Source organism: Aspergillus melleus, assembly GCF_016097325.1.
Source record: "Aspergillus melleus strain CBS 546.65 chromosome Unknown contig6, whole genome shotgun sequence".
Classification (NCBI taxonomy): Eukaryota; Fungi; Ascomycota; class Eurotiomycetes; order Eurotiales; family Aspergillaceae; genus Aspergillus; species Aspergillus melleus.
Window position 1 is genome coordinate 2077745 of NW_025763375.1, and position 23472 is coordinate 2101216.

General features: G+C 50.7%; 6 protein-coding genes across 6 annotated transcripts; 3 read left to right on the plus strand and 3 right to left on the minus strand.

The window, feature by feature from the left end:
• Nucleotides 1-860: 860 nt before the first annotated feature.
• LDX57_010448 (uncharacterized protein) lies at nt 861-10195 on the plus strand (the record flags this gene model as incomplete). The annotated part of the gene is made up of 7 exons (XM_046092199.1): nt 861-2021; nt 2074-2197; nt 2272-2384; nt 2776-2899; nt 2955-6541; nt 6600-7778; nt 7842-10195. The coding sequence occupies 7 exons, from the start codon at nt 861-863 to the stop codon at nt 9939-9941; spliced, it is 8388 nt and encodes a 2795-aa protein (XP_045948177.1). The 3' UTR covers nt 9942-10195.
• A 207-nt stretch (nt 10196-10402) lies between these two features.
• On the plus strand, nt 10403-13102 carry LDX57_010449 (uncharacterized protein; the record flags this gene model as incomplete). Its single annotated transcript, XM_046092200.1, has 1 exon — nt 10403-13102. One exon carries the CDS (start codon nt 10403-10405, stop codon nt 13100-13102), a length of 2700 nt encoding a protein of 899 aa, XP_045948178.1.
• A 155-nt stretch (nt 13103-13257) lies between these two features.
• Nucleotides 13258-15532, minus strand: LDX57_010450 (putative MFS transporter Liz1/Seo1; the record flags this gene model as incomplete). Its single annotated transcript, XM_046092201.1, has 12 exons — nt 13258-13354; nt 13423-13650; nt 13758-13873; nt 13933-13988; nt 14046-14149; nt 14215-14259; nt 14323-14553; nt 14635-14821; nt 14885-14963; nt 15032-15170; nt 15237-15294; nt 15355-15532. The coding sequence occupies 12 exons, from the start codon at nt 15530-15532 to the stop codon at nt 13258-13260; spliced, it is 1518 nt and encodes a 505-aa protein (XP_045948179.1).
• An 880-nt stretch (nt 15533-16412) lies between these two features.
• On the minus strand, nt 16413-18135 carry LDX57_010451 (putative FAD dependent oxidoreductase; the record flags this gene model as incomplete). The annotated part of the gene is made up of 5 exons (XM_046092202.1): nt 16413-17219; nt 17277-17423; nt 17486-17756; nt 17807-17932; nt 17996-18135. 5 exons carry the CDS (start codon nt 18133-18135, stop codon nt 16413-16415), a joined length of 1491 nt encoding a protein of 496 aa, XP_045948180.1.
• Nucleotides 18136-18872: 737 nt separating this feature from the next.
• LDX57_010452 (TauD/TfdA dioxygenase family protein) lies at nt 18873-20142 on the plus strand (the record flags this gene model as incomplete). The annotated part of the gene is made up of 3 exons (XM_046092203.1): nt 18873-19316; nt 19371-19915; nt 19974-20142. The coding sequence occupies 3 exons, from the start codon at nt 18873-18875 to the stop codon at nt 20140-20142; spliced, it is 1158 nt and encodes a 385-aa protein (XP_045948181.1).
• Nucleotides 20143-20587: 445 nt separating this feature from the next.
• Nucleotides 20588-21451, minus strand: LDX57_010453 (uncharacterized protein; the record flags this gene model as incomplete). Its single annotated transcript, XM_046092204.1, has 2 exons — nt 20588-21088; nt 21164-21451. 2 exons carry the CDS (start codon nt 21449-21451, stop codon nt 20588-20590), a joined length of 789 nt encoding a protein of 262 aa, XP_045948182.1.
• Between the last annotated feature and the right edge of the window lie 2021 nt (nt 21452-23472).

Genomic DNA, 23472 nt, shown 5'->3' on the forward strand with positions numbered 1-23472 from the left:
TAAGCTTGGTGGGAGACATGCAAGTATGGAGTGAGGTCTCGTGGAACATGAGTTTTAATACAAAGGTCTAGGCCTTGACGAACTTTCAAAAGTAGCCGCAAGTCTTTAGCGTAACATCGCAGCCCCAAGACTCTAGTCAACGACATGGTACATGATCAGATTTGAGAGGATAGCAAATCGAGGTCTCCGGACATGCTATAAGGTGATAGTGAGAACGGACTGCTGTCGCCGTTTGTCTCCGAGACGAGATGACACGACGAGTCGTGACATGAGGAAGGTTATTTGTTAAGACTGGCCAACAAAGGAGAGTGGAAGGCCGCATTGATAGAAGAGCAGATGAAAACCGTCAGCTCAAGGAACTGATAGATGATAACCAACAATGCTGACCTTCTAGATAAGAGGTAGAGACCGAAGAAAGTTAACAAACGATGGAGAACATATAGTGAAGCTTGGTCTAGGCAGGTACCCGAGATTTGAGTTGCAAAGTCCGCATGCCAGGTTACACTGCAGTCGGTCTTTCGAGGAGCCCTATTGAGAGAAGTATCTCAATTGGACGAGACTATAGGGATTATGCCCTGTACGTTGGTCGAGATCATCTATGGGCGGTTGTCACCCACCTATTACCTGGGTGTCTAAGGAAAAATGCACCGCACAAGTCAAAGTCATCTAGGGTGAGTCACTGAAAGAATGGAGAGTAAATGATAAGACCGGCCGACTAAAATATATAGGAGATGGTATGGATAAGTGTGAAACCCGTGCTGGGATTTTGATCCGTTCTCCCTCGCTGTTATTGCTCTCTGGTGCAAATCGGGATCTCTGCTCAACAGTGACTTTCGCTAATTAAAGAACATTCCGAATCCATGAGAAACATGGAACAAGCCTTTGTCAATGTAACCTTCCCCGAGGTCGAAACGTTGGCTACGATTCCATCCAGCTCAGACGAGCCTCTCAATCAAGGACAGGATGAGCGCAGTGACAAGGATCTCAATGACAGCCACAGAACCGACCCCGTTCCCTTTCCCATTGCCATCGTGGGGATGGGAATGAGGCTTCCAGGCGGAGTGAGATGCGCTGAGGGATTCTGGGAATTTATCGTCAATAAACGTGACGGTCTCTGTCAGGTACCAGACTCAAGGTACAACGTGGAGGCGTTCTACGACGTGTCGCGCCCAGGAGCCATCCGAACAAAGCATGGGCACTTCATTCACGAGGACATCACTCAACTGGACAACGTATTCTTCAGCATAGGCAAACCTGAAGCAGAGAAGCTCGATCCACAGCAAAGACTTCTGTTGGAAGTTGTTTGGGAGTGCATGGAAAACGGCGGACAGACCGACTGGCAGGGAAGTAACATCGGCTGCTACGTAGGTGTCTTTGGAGAGGACTGGCTGGATCTCCTGAGCAAAGACACCCTGCAGCACGACAGATATCGCGTCATGAGTGCCGGAGACTTTGCTCTTTCCAATCGCGTCTCCTACGTGTACGATCTGCGAGGACCAAGTGTCACTCTTAGAACAGGTTGCTCTTCGTCCATGGTTGGATTGCATGATGCATGTCAAGCCTTGTACGCTGGAGACTGCTCCTCTGCCCTCGTCGCCGGCACGAACCTTATCATGGGCCCGACCATGACAACCACGATGTCCGAAAACATGGTGATATCCACCAGCGGGATATGCAAGACCTTCGACGCAGCAGCCGATGGATACGGCCGAGGAGAAGCCATCAATGCGATCTACATCAAACCACTCCACGACGCGCTTCAGCAGGGGGACCCAATCCGCGCGATTATTCGGTCAACCGCAGTGAATTGTGACGGCAGAACGCCCAGTATCACGACTCCAGGGGCCGAAGCCCAAGAGCAGCTAATCAGACACGCCTATAGCAAGGCGAGGATCGACGGGGACGAAGTATGCAAAACCGCGTTCTTCGAGTGTCACGGCACTGGCACGCTGGTTGGCGACACGGCAGAAACGTCGGTCGTCGCCAACATTTTCGGGCGCGACGGCATCTACATCGGGGCGGTGAGCACATGCGGAATAGCGTTAGGGGGTTCTGCCAGCTAACCCCGAATAGGTTAAGCCCAATGTTGGTCACTCGGAGGGTGCCTCAGGCATCACTAGCATCATCAAATGCGTGTTGGCGCTCGAGCACAACCTCATCCCTCCCAACGTCCACTTCCGCACCCCGAATCCGAAAAGTTTGTATTTTCCATCCTAGACCCTGCAGCCCTGTCTGTCGGATGGCCTTTATCTAAATACTGATGATTTTTAGTCCCCTTCGACAGCGCCAAGCTCTGCGTCCCGGTGGATCCCACGCCGTGGCCTGCCGACCGACGCAACCGAGTGAGCGTGAACTCGTTTGGCATCGGAGGAACAAATGCTCATGTGGGTACTCTAGTTTTCTGTTCTTTTCCTCAATTGGCTCGCCAGGGATTTCGTCTGTCGCTAATCTTGGAAGACTATTCTCGATTGCGCCTCCCTTCCCTCTCCTGTCGAACCAATTATAGCAGGACCGCGTGCTCGACCAAATAACGAATCCCATTTGCTTGTTGTCTCGGCAAAAAGCAAGCATTCACTGGACAGGCGTGTTGACACAGTTGCACAATACCTTAAAGACAGAAACCCATCCGTCGAGGATCTTTCTTATACACTTGCGCGGAGACGCGTCCACTTGCCCAATCGAGCATTCGCGTTAGTCACCAAAAATGGGCTCCTCTCAGCATTCGAAAAGCCATCGTTCATTGCGCCACGGGTGGTTTTTGTGTTCACTGGGCAGGGTGCGCAATGGCCTACGATGGGAAGAGACCTGATGGTCCGATTTGCATCATTTCGGGATGACATCCGAAACTTGGACCGTGTGTTGCGGACGTTGGAAGCCGCGCCCGCGTGGACAATTGAAGGTGTGTTTTCGCCCAAAACTGGCTTACTAGTGATCCCTCTAACCGCAATTACCAGGGGAACTATCGAGGGAAAATGAAGCCAGCCGGATAGGGGATGCTGAGTTCGCGCAACCCCTCACCACTGCCATCCAAATCGCCCTGGTAAACTTGCTGCGTGAATGGGGTGTGTGTCCAACTTCAGTCATAGGACATTCCAGCGGTGAGATCGCTGCTGCCTATGCTTCTGGAGCGATCTCAGCTAGTCTTGCAATTACACTCTCCTATTTCCGCGGGCAAGCAATAAAAGCTATACCACCGAGATCTGGCGCTATGGCTGCGGTGGGAATGTCGCCCGAGCTGGCGAAAACATATTTGCGACAAGGGATCGCCTTGGCATGTGAAAATAGTCCCCAGAGCGTTACTTTGTCTGGGGATGCGAATGCCTTGGATGCCGTGCTCGCCCAGATCCATAACGACGACAAGGATACATTCACTAGGCGGTTGGCTGTCGATGTTGCCTACCATTCTCATCACATGACCGAACCGGCGCAAGTGTACGAAACGTGCATACTGCCGTTCATTTCGCATAATGACTATATGGTACCTCTATACTCAACGGTGACCACCAGAGTTGTTTGCGACCCGTCGGAGTTGGATGCTGGATATTGGTGCCAGAACCTGCAGTCCACGGTTTTGTTTGGCCCCGCCATCCAGCATATGGTACGAGACAACTCTACCGGCCTATTATTCCTGGAGATTGGTCCCCATTCTGCACTATCAGGACCAGTACGACAAACGATTCAATCCGAGCAGACTATCGAAAGGATTCCACCTTATGTTCCCACTTTGCGCAGAGGGCACGCCCAGTGGGAAAGCTTGCTGGAGACAGCGGGGCGTCTGTTTTGTCACGGGGCGACAATCGATCTTTCCGCTGCGATCGCAGATGGCAAGGTGCTCACAGATCTGCCACTTTATCCATGGCAACATGATGGTAAGCTGTGGAGTGAATCTCGATTGTCCCATGACTGGAGGTTCCGGGAAGCACCTTACCACGAGCTTCTGGGGTGCCGGTGCTTAGAATCGACCAAGGTGGAGCCTTCGTGGAGAAACCTTTTACAGCTCGACCAGGTACCGTGGCTTACAGACCACAGGGTTTGCAAGGAAGTTGTTTTCCCGTGTGCTGGATATGTTGCAATGGTTGGTGAGGCAATACGTCAAATAACTGGAACAACTGATTTCACGGTGAAGAACCTGTTCATGAAAACAACCTTGACTATTGCACCGTCCGAGGTTACAGAGGTTGTTACTAGTCTTCGGACAGAAAAGTTGACTGATAACATTGATTCGAGCTGGTACGAGTTTACCATCTCCGCATTCCAGAAGGAAGTCTGGAAGAAATACTGTGTGGGACAAGTCAGGCCTGGGCCAACCAAAGAGCATCCAATTCCCAAGAACCCAACCTACTGCCGCACCGTCCCCCAAGACAGGTGGTACAGTGCATTGGAAGGCCGTGGCCTTGACTACGGCCCTCACTTCCGGGGGCTTGAGTCTATCTTGGCTTCTACAACTAAGCCAACAGCTACTGCTACCATACGTGACCGAGGCTTGTTTCATGCGCACAAATATGCGCTCCATCCCATAATCATTGACCAAAGTCTTCAGCTCCTCAGTGTCGCTGCAACAAACGGTATACCTCGCCGGCTAACGCGATTATGTATCCCCATGGCCATTGAGGAGTTGTATATCTGCACAGGGAAGGGCCCAATGTCCCTTGAAATGTCATGTCAGGAAGCTGGGGGAGCCCTGTGTGGCAACGGGGTTGTTTTAGCCGAGAACAAAGTCGTTCTTTCTCTGCATGAGGGACATTTTTTCAACATCCAAGATCCAGACATCGGTCGACCATTGTTGCCAGTAGCCTCTGTCCCTCGCTGGATGCCCCATATTGACTTTGTTCCTTACGAGAAACAGCTTCCACCACTCTATGTCAATGTCCCGCTTGGTGAGGGAGTTGCCCGATTGACACTGTTGGCTATTCTGGAAACGTATCACCAGTCGAGACCTTTGGTAGCGGAGGTGCCGCATCTCAAGAAATGGCACTCGTGGATACAGTCGGAGTATGAGCGTATACGCCGTGGTGGACAAAGCTGGCTCAAGGATGTCAAAGATGCCCTATCCCTCAGTCATCACGAGCGTACCGAAATCCTCGAAAACTACAAATGCTACTCGAACACCGAGATTGAGATGTCAATATATGAGATAAGCAGGAGCATTATCGGATCCTTACCAGACATGATGAAGGGCAAAGTGGAACCAATTGATCTTCTCATGGAAGACGGAAAATTGAAGTCTTTCTATCAGTTTGCATCGAGAATGAATCCGTGGAACAAATATCTTACTTTGCTTGGCCATTCGAATCCTTTGCTTCGAGTTCTAGAAGTCGGCGGTGGCACCGGGGGCGACACTTTGATGGCTCTGGAAGGATTGACGTTAGGAAACGGCAACCGACTGTATGCCAAGTATACCTTCACCGATATCTCACCAGCATTTCTACCGCACGCTAAGGAACGATTCAAAACATACGCAGACATTGAATATGCCATTTTGGACATCAGTCAAGACCCTGCTGAACAGGGCTTCGAACCTGGAAGCTACGACTTAATCATCGCATCAAATGTCCTTCACGCCACGCCTAGCATTTCAAAGTCACTGGCTCATGTCAGAAAGCTTCTTGCCCCCGGTGGTCGATTGATGCTCATTGAATTGACACCCGAGACACCTCTCATGGATTATATCATGGGCATCCTTCCTGGGTGGTGGCTTGGGGAGGCGGATGGACGTCTTGGAAAACCTTACATTACAAGTGAAGAGTGGCATAAAAAATTACTTGATGCTAGTTTTACTGGTGTTGACGCTGCTCTGACCGATAACCAGGCCCCTTACCAGTTGAAGTCACATATCATCTCCCAGGCTGTCCCAATTCAATGTTCACCCAAAGTCGCTGTCCGTATTTTTTACCGTGGACCTATCACGGAATGGGCTTTGGATCTCGAAAGCCAACTATCACGGGCTGGTCATACGGTCAACTGGCACAGTTTGCAGAACCCCCCTCCGTTGGGATCGAATGTCATAGTCCTAGTTGATCTCGAAGGGCCTTTCTTGAATGACATGACGGAGGAAGAGTTCAGGTGCTTGCAACTGTTCATCTCCAACATGAACAGTGGTCGCATTCTTTGGGTCACACGGCCGGTTCAAACGCAGTGTGATGACCCTCGATTTGCGTTGACACTCGGAGTGGTACGAACAAGCCGACACGAAGTGACCCGTGACTTCGCTACACTAGAGCTTGACAAAGTCGATGAAGCCGCGGTGCAGTCAGTTGTTCAGGTCTTTGAAAAGGTGATATTACAAACGGATAAACCCACAGTCCAGCGAGATTTCGAGTTTGCGCTCCAAGACGGACTAGTCCATGTTAATCGGTTCCAGTGGAGCTCCCTTGACGAGCAGCTTATTGAAGCGTCCCAAGTAGATGGCGCAAGAAAGCTGGACATTGGTTCCTACGCCATCTTAGATTCCTTGACATGGTCTTGCGAGGGCTTCACCTCATCCCCGCTCAAGGCCAAAGATGTTGAAATAGACATCAAGTACTTTGCTCTTAACTTCAGGGTTAGCAAGCCAAGTCCACCCTTCCTATGACTGGACGTTTATGCTAACAGCTTGACAGGATATGATGACTGCGATGGGCTTCATTGGTAACAAAGACAACATCGGCTTAGAAGCTAGTGGAATTGTTCGTTGCGTCGGATCTGGTGTGACAGCTGTTTCAGTCGGCGACAGGGTGATGGTGATAGATAGGGGGCTTGCCTGTACGCGGAAGACCATTCGCGAGGACCAATGTCTTCCCATTCCGGACGACATTTCTCTGGAGGATGCTGCTGCAGTTACCTGTGTTTATGCGACTGTTATCTATTCCCTCATGTATATGGGGAACATCGAAGAGGGTCAATCAGTTTTGATTCACTCCGCCTGTGGTGGCGTGGGCCTGGCAGCCATCCAACTGTGCCAAATGATTGGGGCCGAAATTTATGCAACAGTTGGAAGTGAAGAGAAGGTCCGATACCTCACCGAGACAATGGGAATACCTGCAGAGCACATATTCAACTCTCGAAATTCCTCATTTCTACCTGGGTTGTTGAGAAGGACCAACGGCAGGGGTGTCGACCTTGTGTTAAATTCGCTCTCGGGCGAATTGCTTCACGCGTCCTGGAAATGTGTTGCCCCATCTGGAAAAATGCTGGAGCTAGGAAAGCGAGACTTTCTAGGCCATGGGAAGCTCGATATGGATCTATTCTCGAAAAACCGATCCTTTATCGGAGTTGACCTTCTCCAAGTTCTGGACGACGACCCGTCACTCCTCCACCAAATGGCACAGGAAATGATGGCGTATCTAACCGCTGGCAGAATCCAACCCATACGGCCCATACACACATACGAGGCCGTGAATGTGAAAAAGGCGTTTAGATACATGCAAGGAGGTCAGAATATGGGAAAGATTGTCATCCGTATGCCCGACAACCCATCATTGCTTCCTGTTACGCAATTGCACGAGGCGACGCCGTATTTTACAGATTCATCCTCCTACCTGCTGGTTGGTGGACTCGGAGGTCTTGGGCGTGCAGTGGCAATGTGGATGGTGGAGAAGGGAGCTCGACATCTCATCTTTCTGTCTCGCTCTGACACGAGCTCGTCCAAGCGACAGGCCTTCGTGCAGGATCTCACATCTCAAGGTTGCTGCGTAACAGCAGTCAAAGGAGACGTGGCAAATGTGGGGGATGTTCAGCGGGCTATCGCTGCAGCGCGTAACCCAATTGCAGGTGTTATCCAGATGTCTATGGTACTAAAGGTCGGTTTATTCGAGACTCCTATTAACGTAACCATACGACTCCTCCGCTTACAAAATCAATAGGACCAAAGCCTACGGAAGATGTCATATGAAGAGTGGAAGGCTGCCTTGAGTCCCAAAGTTCGAGGGACCTGGAATCTCCATCACGCGTTTCAACATTTGCCCTTGGATTTCTTCGTCCTCATGGGCTCCGTGGCCGGAATCTGTGGATGGAGCGGGCAAGCTAATTATGGAGCAGCGAACACCTTCCTCGATGCGTTCGCTAAATACCGCCGCTCTCAGGGCCTTGTCGCCAGTGTCATCGACCTAGGCCTGATGGAGGACATTGGATATGTCTCGGAGTTCTCGCTTCTGGATACCCTAGCCAGAGCACGCTCGAGCTCTATCCTGATGTTAGGGGAAAGCCATCTGCTGAAGGCAATGGAGAGGACGATACTTTCTCCCAGATTTGAGTCCTCAAGTCAACTCATCATAGGCCTTGGCTCCACCAACGTCATGTCGGATGATGACCTCGCTGTCATGTGGACTCAAGAAGCTCGATGCAGTGGCTGGAACAACATTCTGTCCAATGTGAACCAAACCTCGGTTATATCCAAAGCCGATGAATTAAGGGAGTATATGAAGGCGATTCAGAAAGCTCCTGAACTGTTAGACAAGCCGGCGACCGAGCAAAGACTGACTGAGGAACTGGGAAAGCTGATAGCATCTTACACCTCCCGTCCAGACGAAATGACGCGCGATGAGCTAGCGAACATTGCCATTGACTCGTTGATGACATTTGAAATACGCACTTGGTTCCGCCGCCATGCTGCAATCGAATTAACCTTGCTCGACGTTTCAAACGCTGGAACTGCGGGTGAGCTCAGTAAAATTGCGCTTCGAAAGTTGCGCGATCTGCTGAACCAAGGAAGATCAGGAGATGTGAAGAACGTAGAGAGTATTGAAAATATCAATGACAATTACGGAAAAGATATGATGCTCGGGACGGAAATCCGATCACTTCCCGGTGAAGCGCCGGATTGGACGTCCGAATCAGAAGGTCGTGTCTTTCTGACTGGGGCCACTGGGTTCCTTGGTGCATTCCTACTGGAACAGTTTATCTGTCTACCCCAGGTAAAATCAATTGCCTGCTTGGTCCGAGCTAGCAATGCTGCTGCCGGCATGGAGCGCCTGAGCGACGCGTGCAGAAAGTTCGGCATTACGACCAACTTCCGCGCCAAAGTCTTTGTCGTCCCAGGTGATATAACGAAAGACCATCTGGGACTCGCGCGACAGAGATATGACCAGCTGGCGAAATGGGCGAGTGTTGTATTCCATTTTGGAGCCTACGCCAATTACACGCTACCATACTCAGTCCATCGAAGCTCCAATGTGATCGGAACCTTAGAAATCCTTCGGTTCGCCAACAGTGGCCGTCTGAAAGCAGTGCATCATTGTTCCAGTATCTCTGCCTGTGGTATCCCCGAAGCTCTCAGCGGCGAGACACCCGAGGACCAGAGACCTCTTCTTGAATCCCAGAAGATCTCGCAGACCCTCGGTTACTCACAAAGCAAGTTTGTTTCAGAGAACATTGCTTGGAGCGCGATGGAAAGAGGCTTCCCGATCGCAATCTATCGCCCCGGTATAGTGACCGGCCACAGCATCACTGGTGTATGCAAGAAGGAAGATGTGTTCAATCGTCTTTTGTCACATTGTATCCGACTGGGCTGTTACCCACGTCCACCCGACCAGCTCGCCCAATTTGTCCCCGTAGATTTTGTCTGCTCTGCAATCGCGCAGATATCGCTCCGCAGTGATAGCATCGGCCATGCGTTCAACGTCGTCCTACCTGGTGAGGGACAAAAGATTACGCTCAAGGACATATTCGACCTACTGAGCCAGATCTGTCCCTCGCCATTGCGAAGTATGTCATTCCCCGAATGGGCAGAGCTGTACATGAAGGGGGGAGATACCAATATCAAGGTAGTCGGGCCTGTGCTTGTTGACAGACTGGCAGGCTACAGACTGTGGTGGGATGAGATGGATCATATTTCGCCATACAGCACGGTGAATTTGCATCACGCCTTGTCAGAGCACCCTGAAATTCTCCAGTTGAAGTCCATGCGAGAACTCCTCAAAACCTACTATGAGTATTGGATGCACGAAGAGCAGGATGAGTCATGAGACTTGACAACATGGAAACTGCGCCCTTCGGGCGGATCCAAAGCCTGCGGAGACTTGCTAACATACCCCTTCTCCAATGGGAAGCGTTGTATCTGTTATATTTTGGAATTGCCAAGCAAGATAGATTGAATTCTGGAACTTGCCATCCATAAAGAGCATAACTGCAATGTAAAGTCATATTCACCCCCGCTCACAGTGGTTTGCCTGATTGCTGTTGTCCAACTATGAGGTTGTCATGGCTCTGACTCAACGCGATGGGCATTCACATTGGCTTATTCCCCGACGCTAAAGCATGCGAGGCCTGAATGCGGCAACACGAGGAGAATATCAACAACTTCAAATAATCTAGAAGGTTCCAGCTCATTGGAGAGGCATTGAGGCTCAAGGGATCGAAAGTTATAAAGGCAATTCAATATTTCATCGTTGAGAAATCAGACCAATTTCGATGAGCAGCCGTCACCATGGCCCCCATCCAATCCGCCTTGTCGGAGACACTCCGGTCTTTGACACAAAGCAAAATTCGCGAACTAGAGAAACGTCGGCAGGCTTACGAATCCAACAAAACCTCTCTCCTTCAAACCGCCGATCGCTTAACAGACATTCAGGACAAAACCCCACGTTTATTGTCTGGTGTTAAAGCCCTTTTCCCGCAGACTGCCCGGGACCCTGTAATCACCGATATTGAGCGTTGGCTGAGTCAAGCGCGCTATGACTCGTCCATTTCCCTCGAAAAGCTTGTGTCGATCCAAGACCAATTAATTTCACGACTCGATGTAAATAGTCGACGGCTTGGTCTCGCGGATCTATACTCTCGTCTGGTGATGGAGTGGGTCAACGTCGATGCGGAGCCGAACCCATCACCTGGTGATTCATCCAGCGATAACGACGATTATTCCGTCGTGGAAGAGAAACAGAAGCTGCATCTGGAAAACCTCTGCGATCAATTCGAAAAAGTTGTCTTCGAGCCCCTAGAGACGAACCCGGTGGAAATCCGTGCGTTTCTGGAGGGCCTTTTTCCTGATGAAGAAAGCAGGACGGCATTGGAGGCTTTTCAAGCTGACATGAGAATTGAGTGCCTTGCCCTGTGGGAGAGAAATTCGACTGGGAATGAAGTGTTCAACACCGATTCTTTAACGCTCTGTATCAAGGGCCTACTGAAGGAGGACATTCTCAGCGATGCGAAAAAGGAGATGCTGAAGTATTTCCTCGACAACGAGGTTGCCTTGATTGAAATCGCCGACGTTCTGAACATGCGATACGATGACCTGAGCAACTGGGAATGGCATGCAGGCGAGGATGGCATTCCCGTCCTCCCGACGCAGCAGTTGAATGGCAAGTATCGGATCTGGATGGATGAGGACGTTCTCCAGACCATCTTCGTCCAACAAATTGGCGTTCGTCTGTGCGCTATTTTAAAGGAACACCTGGAGAAGCTGATCTTGAACGAGTCAGTGTGGAATTGGTCTCCTGGCCCAAGCATGATCAAACGCGATCGACTGCGTCGAGAGTATTACCTGGGGGAGAAGAGAGAAAGCTCGCAGAGTGTCGCGAAGATCCGAAAGGACGAGTATATGGACACTTATTTCGTATCGCAGCTTCCGAAGTCAGAATGGACACTTGCTCAACATGGTGGCTCCTACGACGATGAAGAGGACGACGAAGAGGATGACGATAAGCTGCCAACCAAGGAAGAAGACAAGAACGTCAAGCAACATCTGTTGCGTAAGGTGGCCACCGAAGCTCTGCTGCATCGTGCTCTCCACGGAGAAGCAGCTGCCATTCAGTCGGACCTGAAATGGTACGGCACTTCCCTATCTCACAGCACAATTTTCACCATAATGGAGTTTGCAGGGTTCCCGAAACGATGGATTACCTTTTTCTGTAAATACCTGGAATCTCCGTTGAACATGGACCAGGCATTGTCCGGGCGCGAACCTCGTGGTCCTCGAACACGGAAACGTGGTCTGCCGATGGCGCATGCATCGGAGAAGCTACTGGGCGAGATGGTGCTCTTCTTCATGGATCTTGCGGTCAATAGGGAGACTGGGATGCTGTTGTACCGACTGCACGACGATCTTTGGCTCTGTGGTGAGCCGGAAAAATGCGCTCGGGCGTGGGAAGTGATGAACAAGTTCGCCAAGGTCACCGGGCTGGAATTTAACGTCTTCAAAACCGGCTCCGTCTATCTGTCCGACTCAAGGGATACTGATATCGAGGCCCGATTGCCCACGGGTCCCGTTACCATTGGATTTCTGACTCTCGATCCTGAATCTGGCGATTGGAAGATCGACCAATCCCAAGTCGACGAGCACCTGAACCAACTTCATAATCAGCTCCAGAGCTGCGACAGCGTCATCTCTTGGATCCGCACGTGGAACAGCTGCATTGGCAGGTTTTTCAAGAGTAACTTCGGCCAGCCAGCATACTGCTTTGGACGGCCGCACGTCGACGAAATCTTGGAGACCTATGAAAAAGTCAATCGCGTCTTGTTCGGTTCTCAAAATCCCGAGAACGGCTCAACATTAACGGAGCACCTGCGCCATATGATCAAGTCGCGCTTTGGCGTGTCTGATATGCCAGATGCCTTCTTCTTCCTACCTGAAGAGCTCGGGGGGCTGGGCCTCCGGAATCCGTTTATTCCTGTCCTGTTAGTTCGCGACAGCAAGGCCACCTCACAGTCTCCTTCTGAGCGGATGCAGGCCCTTCATGAAAGTCTACTCTCCTCGTATGCGTCTCGGAAGAAGGAATTTGAAAACCTCACGGACGAAGATCGTCATGAGCGCCTGGAAGACCTGAGAACTGACTCGGACGAGGACGCAAAAGACTTCATCGACCCAATCACGTTCATGTCATTCGACGAGTACATGCAGTATGCTGACACCAGGAATTCCGATATCGCGGACTACTACACAATCTCTACCCAGGTTGCGGCTCCTACGGAAATTGAGCCGACACCGGAATACAGTCAAGGGCTAAGCAAACTCCAGGAAACCATACCTGTTGCCGATCCTCCCCCCGAGGTTAAGTGGGTTTTGCATCTGTATGCGTCCGAATTAATGGCCCGGTTTGGGGGGTTGAATCTGGTGGATAGGCGATTTTTACCCGTGGGTGTTTTGACTATGATTAAGGAGAGGAAGGTCAAGTGGCAAATGGTGCTGTGATCATAACTGAATCTATTCTTTTTCCGTCATCATCGAGTGAGGTTTCATGTTTCGTGTCATTCCGATCATACTTTCCTTTTCTGCATCCGTCAAATTGACCTTTGCTCGCATCTTCTATACTAATTTCCGGGACAAATAAAACCAAGCTGCGACCTCTACAGCTTCGGTGCCTCTTGCTCAGCAGGCGTAACCTTCGGCGAGCTCGCCAAACTACTGTCTCCCGCCTGCTCATCTTCCTGTTTCCTTAACGCCCTAGATACCCGGCTGTTAGCAAACCCTTCCGATCCAAAGATTACTCCCCAATCAAGTACTATACATACCTCTGCGCATTCTCCCTGTGATGCAACGTCCTCGTCGCCAACGCCGTCGCGATCATAATCGTCGATATGATCGTCACAGCGATGTAACCTTTGCGGTACTGTGGTGCGTCGACCTGCTGCCATACGACTTGCGGTAACCAGGCCTGGAACACGTAGGCCATTTCGTTCATGCTTCCGACTACGAGCGCTCGTTCTTCGTTGTCGTCGGAGCAGATTTCATGCGCCCATCTGGAAAGGGGGTTAGTCCTTGGTCTGACTGAGGATGAGGATGGTTTGAGAGAGGGGAAGGGTTTGTTGGAATGCTAGGGAAGGACGAGGGAAATAGGCAAACGTACGCCATGCAGAGCCCACTTAGACCGAAACCTGCGCCGCACATTATGAAGCACGCCCATCTCCAGCCTTCAGGGATGTCCCAGATTGCGAGAGAGATGTAGCAGGTTAGGTTCACGGCCTAGATTCAAGCTGTTAGCTGCTTGTGTTCTAGATGACTGAGGTTACAAAGGTACTTACACCGCCGAATAGAATAGGCGGCCAGCGCCTGCCACCTAGAATAGAATCCGATGTCCCTATTTTGTTGCATTAGTAGGTTCTAACGGGCCCAGACAGGATAAGAAGCAACATACAGGCATATATCAGTGTAGTAACAACCTGCACAGCACTCGTTGTGGTCGGATAGGCGTTGATCTGCCCGACCGAGTACTTGGGGTCCGTGGAGGCTTTGAGATACCTACGATTTTGTCTCTTAGCATTCACATCATTTCATTGTCGATAGAAAGAAAAAGGTAGACTCACTGTTGAAAGATCGGCTGTCCACCCGCGCCACCATTATTAAAGGCCCTGTACGCACGCAAATCGCCATTAGCTGCATCCAACGTTACCAAGTAAACCAAGAGAACTCACATATACAACAGCGTCAGCACATAAATATGCCACGAAGTGAATATCTTCTTTAGTTTTGCCTTCGTATAAGGCTCTCGAGATTTCCGCCCTTCCAACACCATTCGTTTCTGTGATAGCGCTACCTCTTCCTTGCTCAGATACCACGGATTACTGATCTCAGGGACATCAGGCAGCACAAAGAATCCGCTCAGAGCGACGGGAATAGAGATGATTCCGTCGACTATGAATAGCCTGTTGCATCATACCAAGAATTCTGCATTAGCGATGTCGCAATCAAACCGTCTTTTGCTGAGCAGTAAGGGGGGTGCTTACCATTGCCATCCACGGAACCCACCTTTCCCTTCGAGGTTATACACTGCTGCCATCAGATACCCAGAGAACATACTCGCTATGCCACTGCTTGTGTGGAATATACACGACCGCTTCGCGAGCTCGTCTTTGCGATACCAGCATCCGATTATATATTGCATGCCCGGGTAGAAGGTACTTTCCGCCAGTCCTGCGCGTGGGGATTAGCTGTTGCGATCGCCGTAGGTCAACTCAGGATTAGTTTCATCCATACCAACGAAGAAACGAAGAACGTAGAACTGTGTCGCAGTGTTACATCTTGACATGGCAAACGTGAGGACTGTCCACAGAAGCTTTCGGATTATGTGTAAGTTCATTGTACAGACAGAAGTCATGCGAGAGGGGGTCATAGAATACATACTTCCATAGCCGGAATCCAGTATCGAGGTCTTATCCGAGTCAGAATGATATTACTGGGTATTTCGCCGATAACATAGCCAACCGTCCAGCAGGTCTGCATGTAATTGAGCTCGTTTCCGTAGAGACTCAGGTCCTCCTTCCTGGTTTGCTGTTAGCTTGTCGGTTGTTTTGTGGTGGTTGGTTGTCGAGAGCTGCAGGATACATACATTCCCGACACGAAAGCATTGTTGATGTTAATCTGGTCCAGATATTTGATGAAATAACCTTTTTCGACGTCAGCTGGGTGTATTCTATTCACTCGAATCCATAGTAAAAGGAGCATACCTAACGAAGCAAACGTCAAAATCGCCGTATCCAACTTGAACAGCAATCTCCTCTCCTCGGGCGATTTGTCAAACGTGTCCCAGATGTAACTGACCCATTTCCGCTTGGGCGATTTCTGAACGACGTCGCTAGATGCATCCACGGCGCGTTCCTCCGCCGCGGCTGGTGATGGAGCCATTACCCTTGCGCTTTGAACTCTTTTCTCGTATCGACTGACGAGAGGAAAGCTTAAAGAAAAGTTGCAGACAACCGGATAAATCAACGATATGCTCACCGGGATCAGATCTAGCAGACCGTCATATTATATACCGTCAACCGAAATAACAATATCATGAGGGCTCATGGAACAGCAAAAAGTTCCGCTATCATGTTTGTCATGCAGATAGATAACATAAAACCCAATGCTAACATCAGGCGGGGCGGGGATACCCCCATTCACCATAATAGCGGTGTTCACGCAATCCCGCATCCTCACGATCCAGACGTATTATCAGGGGTGCGGGGAGCAAGGTAGCCGGAAGGAAGGGGGCAGTGGATCCGGCAGCGCAGATCGATTGATTGGATTGATGGGCGATGTATCATGTCGGTCTCGCCGGATCTGTCTGGTAGGAGAGGATGCAAGAAGCAAGGGTTAAGCTCTAGCCGAGTCTTGGGATACCGTATGTTCTGGATTGGTAATCTGGTGATTATATTGAGTTTGAGTAGTGTACTGGGTATAGTCGACTCGGAATAGGCGAATAGACACGTTCTCGGTGGAAGGTGTCGCAACGGTGGCGACGGAGCTCGCCATACATCAGTTGAATGATGTGCCTGTGCCATTGGATCCATGCGCTTGCTTGATAACTTAAATGGCATTTTAGTGCTGAGCCAAGCCTTGAAACGAGCGATATGCATGGTCGCTGATTTCGTGTGCTTGAGAGCTTCGGGGACTTTACGGCTGTAGCGAGACTATAATCATATAGCATTGGCAGTCGGTTGAGTATTGACTGTTGATTTGGCCCGACGTATGACGTCCGACATCTTCTCTATGGTGTCATCTACACTAAAATGAAATGCCGCTAACTACAGACTTCTAGTACCGGAAGCTCTCCGATCCCGCTATCTCGTCTTTCCGTGGTCCCTTGGAAAAGGTTTTTGATCCGTTCTCGCTGCGCGGCCTTCGCTTCGTGCCAGGTCGGCGTGTGTCCTTCGATTACTGGAAGTCCCTGGCTTTCCCGATTACGGTTCACCCAGCCTAGGATGTCTTCGACGTAAAGCTCCTCGATGTCTTTTAGCGAGTGGAACTTTCTTCCGGCTCCGATGCGATTCACGCGCTCGGTGTATTCACTTCTCATGTCTGCCTCTGTTGGTAGTTGCGCGATTCCGGATAGAACTGCGGTCACGACAATTGCTTGGAATTCAAACAACGTGAACGTCGCAGTATAATATGGGATCCCGACGAATATCAACGTCGGGTCGGGAATGTAGAAGATATCTTTGTGCAGGTTATGCACTTGTGTCCCGTCTGTGACCAAGATGCGGTCGTCGGCCTTCTCCGGGGATATTTCGTCGTTGTGGTATTTGGGCAGGAAGGGGAGGGTGATATGATAGCCAGTGCAGATGATGATACCGTCGAGTCCACAAAGTCTCTGTCCAGACTTGAGGTGTGCTACGATGGGCAAAGGATCGTTCTCCGATAGTCCCTGGCCGTCATCTTGTATCTCAAAGTGTGACACCTCGCTGATTCGAACTCCGTTTTCAGGAAGCATTGTGGGAGAGAGGTCGAACTCGCCGTTTCGGGTGCTCTGGTAGACATTCTTAGAGACGGCACCAATTTCTCGCGATATGTCGACCGAAGAGACACCTCCACCAATGAGTAGAATATTCTGCATCCAATGAAATCAGCTGGCCTGGATTGTGAGATTTTGTTCGTCACTGCTAACCTTGTCCTTGAATTCATCCGGTCTCCTATATCCCTTGGAATGTATGATCCGCGACGGCCATTTCGACTTGGCCTCCGACAAACCGGCTATATCGGGCACCCGAGCAGCATGATAATGTCCGGACGCGACAATCACCGAATCGAACGTCTGCCCCGGTTAACTATCAGCTAATATTCTCCCCCCCCCGCCGGAAAATTGACAGTACATACTGATATCTGTTCCACCTCAACTCTCCCCGTCTGGTCATATTCGCGCAGAATCGACCATGTCACGGACCATGTCTCTCCCTCCTTCGAGACGTTTTTCACCCGCGCCCCGTAGATCGTCACGTCGTGGACGCCTGCTTTCTCCGCTGTATCTCGGATATACGCTTGCATCACCGTATGACTGACGAAATCCGGTGTTCCTTCGGGCCAAGCATTGAGCTTGACTCGCATCAACGGCGTGGAGACGTTGTTCTTGAGTCCTTCGTAGCATGGGCTGGATATTGTCAATTTTTCTTCTTAGGAGAGGGGAACGACACCACTTACCCCGGAGGAGCATGCTCCAACACTACTTCGTTTTCATCATCGTTAGACCGTTTCCCTGTTGTATCGGCCTCTGATGGCTTGATTGAAGGATAATTAGGCTCGAGTGGCCGGCGTTCATCGTAAAGCCTGGACAAAGTGAGTCACTCCTATATCGACACAACTTGAACGTTGCAAAGTGAATCAACATACCATACACCACCAGGAGCTTTATTCCTCTCAAACACTGTGACTTCCAGACCCGCGGCCAAAAGATGGCCTGCGGAGACAACGCCACTGATTCCGGCGCCGATCACAGCCACTCGGCGGATCTGATGATTACTTCCAGTCATGATGCGGGTATTATTCTGTGTTACTGGGAATAGTTGCGGTAGACAGATTGATCTGACATTTACCATTTAAGGGGAGAAGACTTCAATCTCGCATGGTGCAGCAAAAATTTCGAATGTGTTGCGCGTAGCCAGGCACGTTATGCCAGCCCGAAGTGGTGTAATTGCGACGCTTCAAAAGGCCCATTATTGTGTCAGGCAATGCGATATCCACACAACCTCGGAGGATGGAGCGTTGATCGAGCCTAGAGAAAGAAAGAGCCAATGTGGTTTCAAGATGAAGAGTGTTTCATCGATTATAAATCATTTTGCTGGAGACGCCATCGTATCCTGGCATGGTGATATTTGAAACACGAGTCCCCCCCGCCTCTGAGGAATCGATATCTGCGCCCGGAGTGGACGGAGATAAGAGTTAGGCGGAGGGAATTGAGGGGCATTCGAGAGCATCAGAGTCAATTCGAGTTATGCCAGTCAATGCAGGCCCCGCAGTGGGAGGCTCAAGGCGCAATGGGGGGTTGTGATGATGTGATCGAATCCTGCATCGGAAGTCGTGGAAGACAGGGAGATGCATTCATTGCCAGCAATGGAACATTAGAAATCACAATCCGAGCATTGGATAGTAGAACACCGTGGATATAAAATGGGGATGGTGAAGCTTAGCCCGTAAAGTAGTGAGACTGGTTAGACCCATTCGTCCATGGTCATATCTGATATCTTCGGGAATAGAGTACCTAGCCAACATGGCCCCAGCTCCAATTGACCCACGCATCGTCGACGTCGCGCCGCCCCGGAAAGATACTCTGGCTCTGCCTTCAGCGGCTCGAGAGCGTCTAGAAAAGTCCGGGGTTGATCTCTCTGCTGGCTATCCGTACCGTCCTTCTCGTCCGCTCTACCTGGACGATGTCTACAATATCCGCAACGAGGACCGAGAGCATGTGGATCCTGGTTCTCGAGCCGATCCCGAAAAGAAGGCCTTGCTCTCGGCAGCCAAGGAAGTGATTCATTTGACAAGGCATATTGGAACAGAGATTGTCGGTCTCCAGCTCAAGGACCTTACCGACAAGCAAAAGGATGAACTAGGTCTATTAATCGCCGAGCGGAGCGTGGTCTTCTTCCGAGACCAAGACATCTCTCCGCAACAGCAGAAGGAGCTGGGCGAATGGTTTGGAGAAGTCGAGGTGCACGTAAGCCTATTGCTCCCTCCGGTTGAGTTTCCTGGCATTGAACAATAGGCACAGCCTCAAGTCCCGCAAGTGCCCGGGTTTCCCGGTGTCAGTGTCCTCTGGCCAGCTCTCATGGCCAGCGAGGGTGTAGCGCCTGGCTTCCGTCGCCCTGGAGGCGCTTCTCGCTGGCACACTGATTTGGTCCATGAGCGCCAACCCGCCGGGGTCACCCATTTGCACAATGACACCATCCCCACCGTCGGTGGAGACACCCTCTGGGCAAGCGGATACGCTGCATACGAGAAATTGTCCCCAGCTTTCCGCAAGATCATCGACGGACGGACCGCTATCTACCGGTCTGCGCATCCTTACCTGGACCGCAGTAACCCCGAGGCAGGTCCTAAGTACGTCGAGCGAGAGCATCCGCTGGTTCGCGTTCATCCGGCGACCGGCTGGAAGGCCCTCTGGGTCAACCGGGCCATGACCGATCGGATTGTCGGCTTGGATAAAGCGGAGAGCGATGTCATTCTAGGATATCTTTACGATGTGTACGAGAAGAATGTCGACATCCAAGTCCGCTTTCGGTGGAGTCCCAAGACCAGTGCTCTTTGGGATAACAGGTTAGTCTATGCATTTGCCGAACATTGCGGCCGTGTCTTCGGTGTTGACAGAGTGCAGAATCACGATCCATAATGCCAGTTGGGATTACGAGGGCTCAGAGCCAAGGCATGGAACCAGAGTGACGTCCCTCGCTGAGAAGCCATACTTTGATCCCAATGCGCCAACTCGCCGAGAAGGACTGGGCCTGCTGGGCAAGGACGAGATCGAGGAGTTGGGTAAACAATGATCGCTCACGAATGCTATGTTTTTACGTGAATACACCACTTGTCCATCTTGTCTTCACTGATATGTTACGCCGCTTTTGAGTGACCATCGTAGGCAGAGAGAACGGGCAATTAGCCCCAGCGAGTAGATGATTAGCACTGCACGTAGCCAAAAATCAGAGCAAATGACTTAATCCTACGCTTCTGGCTACCAGCTCTGGCATGGTAGATACCCAGGATGTCCAGTGATGAGCCGCAGCCTATTACTGAAAAGATGCGACCCGATTGCAAAAGACGTGTTGGGACAATGAACCCGCTCGAACAGACTGTGGCACAATTGATAGTGCTCGAGGCTGTCGTATCCCGTGCGATGATCGGCTCAAAAATCAAGGATAGGTGTCCGAATGAATTTTTCAACCTAGACCTAGACACATTAAGTCCTTGCTGCAACCCGAAGATCGAAGAAATCTACTTGCGTCGCAGGATGTATATCCAGTGAAACACCTCCGGCGTGTGCGCAAACGCCGAAGCCTCGCCCTGCGGCGCCTTCACCGGTGTACGAGACACCAGATCCCAGTAGCCCGCCAAATGCCTCATGTTGTCGAACCGCATCGTCGAATATGACAACGTAGCCCACATAGCACCCGGTCGCGTTAACGGCACTAGATGCAGTCCTAGCAGCTCGACCGGAGACAATGTCGTCTCGCCGTTATGCTCAATAATTTGCCGGACGGTCGGACAGATATCGGTTGGGGCTGTCTCCGGCGAGAAACTAGGTGACGGGCCGGTCGCAATCGCATCACTAGTGCTCTTGTCTAGGATGCTATCGAATGGCCCGAAGGAAGAAAGACGCGACATATCGTCCCACGACCGCAGGTCTGCGCGTAGCCATTGCATGGCGTACGACATATCCTCCTTGCTCTCTCTCTCTTGGCCCAGGCGGACGGCTTCGGCGGAAAAGTCGACGTTCTGTACGACGCGAAGGCATTGGTGTCAGTGAGGCTGTACAGTTGCAAAAAAGAGCGGACGGGGAAAGGCGCGCACCACGATGCCATTACCCAGCCAACGACGCTCCGTGAAAGCGTCTCGAAGTTTGGCACCGAGTTTGGATATGCCCGGTCCCAGATGTAACACGCGAGGCGTCGCGTCAACGGCAAAAGATGAACGACTCTCTAGGTCGGACAGTACGGCGTCGACAAGCGACTCGCCGGGATTTAGCCATTCACCGACATCTCGCCCGGTCGCAAACTTGTTATCCCAGAACTGTGCGTCGTCATAGTCGGGAGTACCGGCGAGTTTGGTGTGAGTTCTCCCATTTGATGGGGTGGCCATCCTTCGAAGTTCGACGCGATGCTTTGCGAAAAATTCACGATGATTGACGTCAGCTGACCCCGTTCCGCTTAGTCAGGGATGGCACGTGTCTGCCATGAAAACAAAACAAAACAAAACAACAAGCATCCTGTGAGCTAAGAAAGATCATGTTTAATTTTGTAGATGGTTTAAAGTGTAAAGGGTCTCCATAAGAGTAGAGTTCTATACCTATTATGTTGTGAAGGCATGATGTTGTTGCTCGGTTTTTCCGACGGTTGTTATCATATATAAATCTTTCGGTTGCCTCTGTCCCCAAGTTTATGTCAATTGGTTTGAGAATACATATTGAAGGTCAACAAAATTGGGATAGATATATTGATTTATCTGTTATTTTTGTTCTTCTCGTATGTGCGAAGAGAGGAAATACAAGAACTTTGGTCGGGCTGGTTATAGAAGTCGAGATAAAGAATAGTACTTTGACAATGGTGTTAGGATATGACTTCAGCTTGAATGCCCTGACAAGGCCTACACTTGAGCTGATACTAAGAACAAGTCGAGACTACTTCAGAGCTAGGAGATGCGGGCGAAGTTCTGGGAGTCATCTACTTCCTTCAGTCCACCAGCATAAGATTAACACCCAAAAGGGAAAGTGAGCCCTAATCGCAGAATGATCATCGACATATAAGAACCAAACGTGAAGAAGTTGTTGCCCCAAAACCAAATGCGTCAGAAGGAATTACTGGTCCGATTCAGCGAGTCTGATTTGGTTACTTTAGAAAAAAACAGGGATACGCCGAGATATAAGACGTATTTGAAACTCTACGTTCAACCTAGATTGTTGGACCCCAAGATGAGATCGTGGCGATTTCCATTTAATGCTCTACGTAATCGACCGCCGATGAAAGAGTCGGTCGGATACTCAGACTGTCGAGTAAGGCAGGGGGCGATCATGCCAGGGCGAGTTACTCGACGACCTGTCGACCGACCGGCCGACGGTCAAGATCACCACGCAACGAGCCAACGAGCATCGCCATGTCAGACGCAGAAGAGAAGAAAAGTCCCATACAGGAGACTAGACAGTGACAACGCCATCCGCCGACGATCAGCATCCAGCCCGACCATCTCACCCATCAGGCTCCTGGATTTGACGAAAGGAAGGAAGTCTATTCGTGGACACGCATCCAATCGCTACCGCTGTACCCCAGCTCCAGACCAATTCTGCAGCAGAACCTGACAACCACAACACGCCACCTCCAATCATGACCTCGTCCAGTCCAATCGAGCCGATCACTGTGTCTGGCGCTGCACCGCTCGTTTCATTCATTCATTCGATACCTCACAGCGCCGTGTCTCGTGACTACCCCGCATCCAGATGGTATATAATCCCTGGTCTGCTGGTGTCACCTTCAGGAGGTCTTGGATTCATCCATCGAGGGTACTGCTATCGTTATACTCTTCATCGTCTTACTGAATCTACTTGACTCTTGACTCCTGTGATCTCTACCAAACACAAAGATGTCTGCACCACAAGCCCTACAGAGCCTTTCCACCCTGGGATCCTCTGTAGGCCAATACGGGAGACAACAACTGTCGACTTTGAGAAACCGAATCTTCAAGACAGGTAGGACTCCTGTCACCCCGATCTAACTTTTCCATCTAACGACGTGGGGGGGAAAGACAAGTCTCGACGCAGGGCACAGATTGTTCAAGGCTCGTTCATGGCACACCGTCCCGTCTGGCTCACTGCAGGAGGGGCCGCCTATACCACCGCGGGCGCAGTTTACCTTACACTACAGTACATGCGTCGAATCAGATAGTTGATCGATTCGATAAGGGGGAGACATGTCTCCAGATAGGATGGAGATGATACAGCGGAGGGACGACTCCTAGACGGACACCTCGTATTTTCCTTTGTTCACTGCATTTGGGGGAGGGATTTGGGTTCATTTTGGACGGATGAATCAGATTCATATTTACATTCAAGCCACAGGATGGCCGGGAGAAACGGAGTTTTGATAATGTTTTTCTTTATGTATCTATTT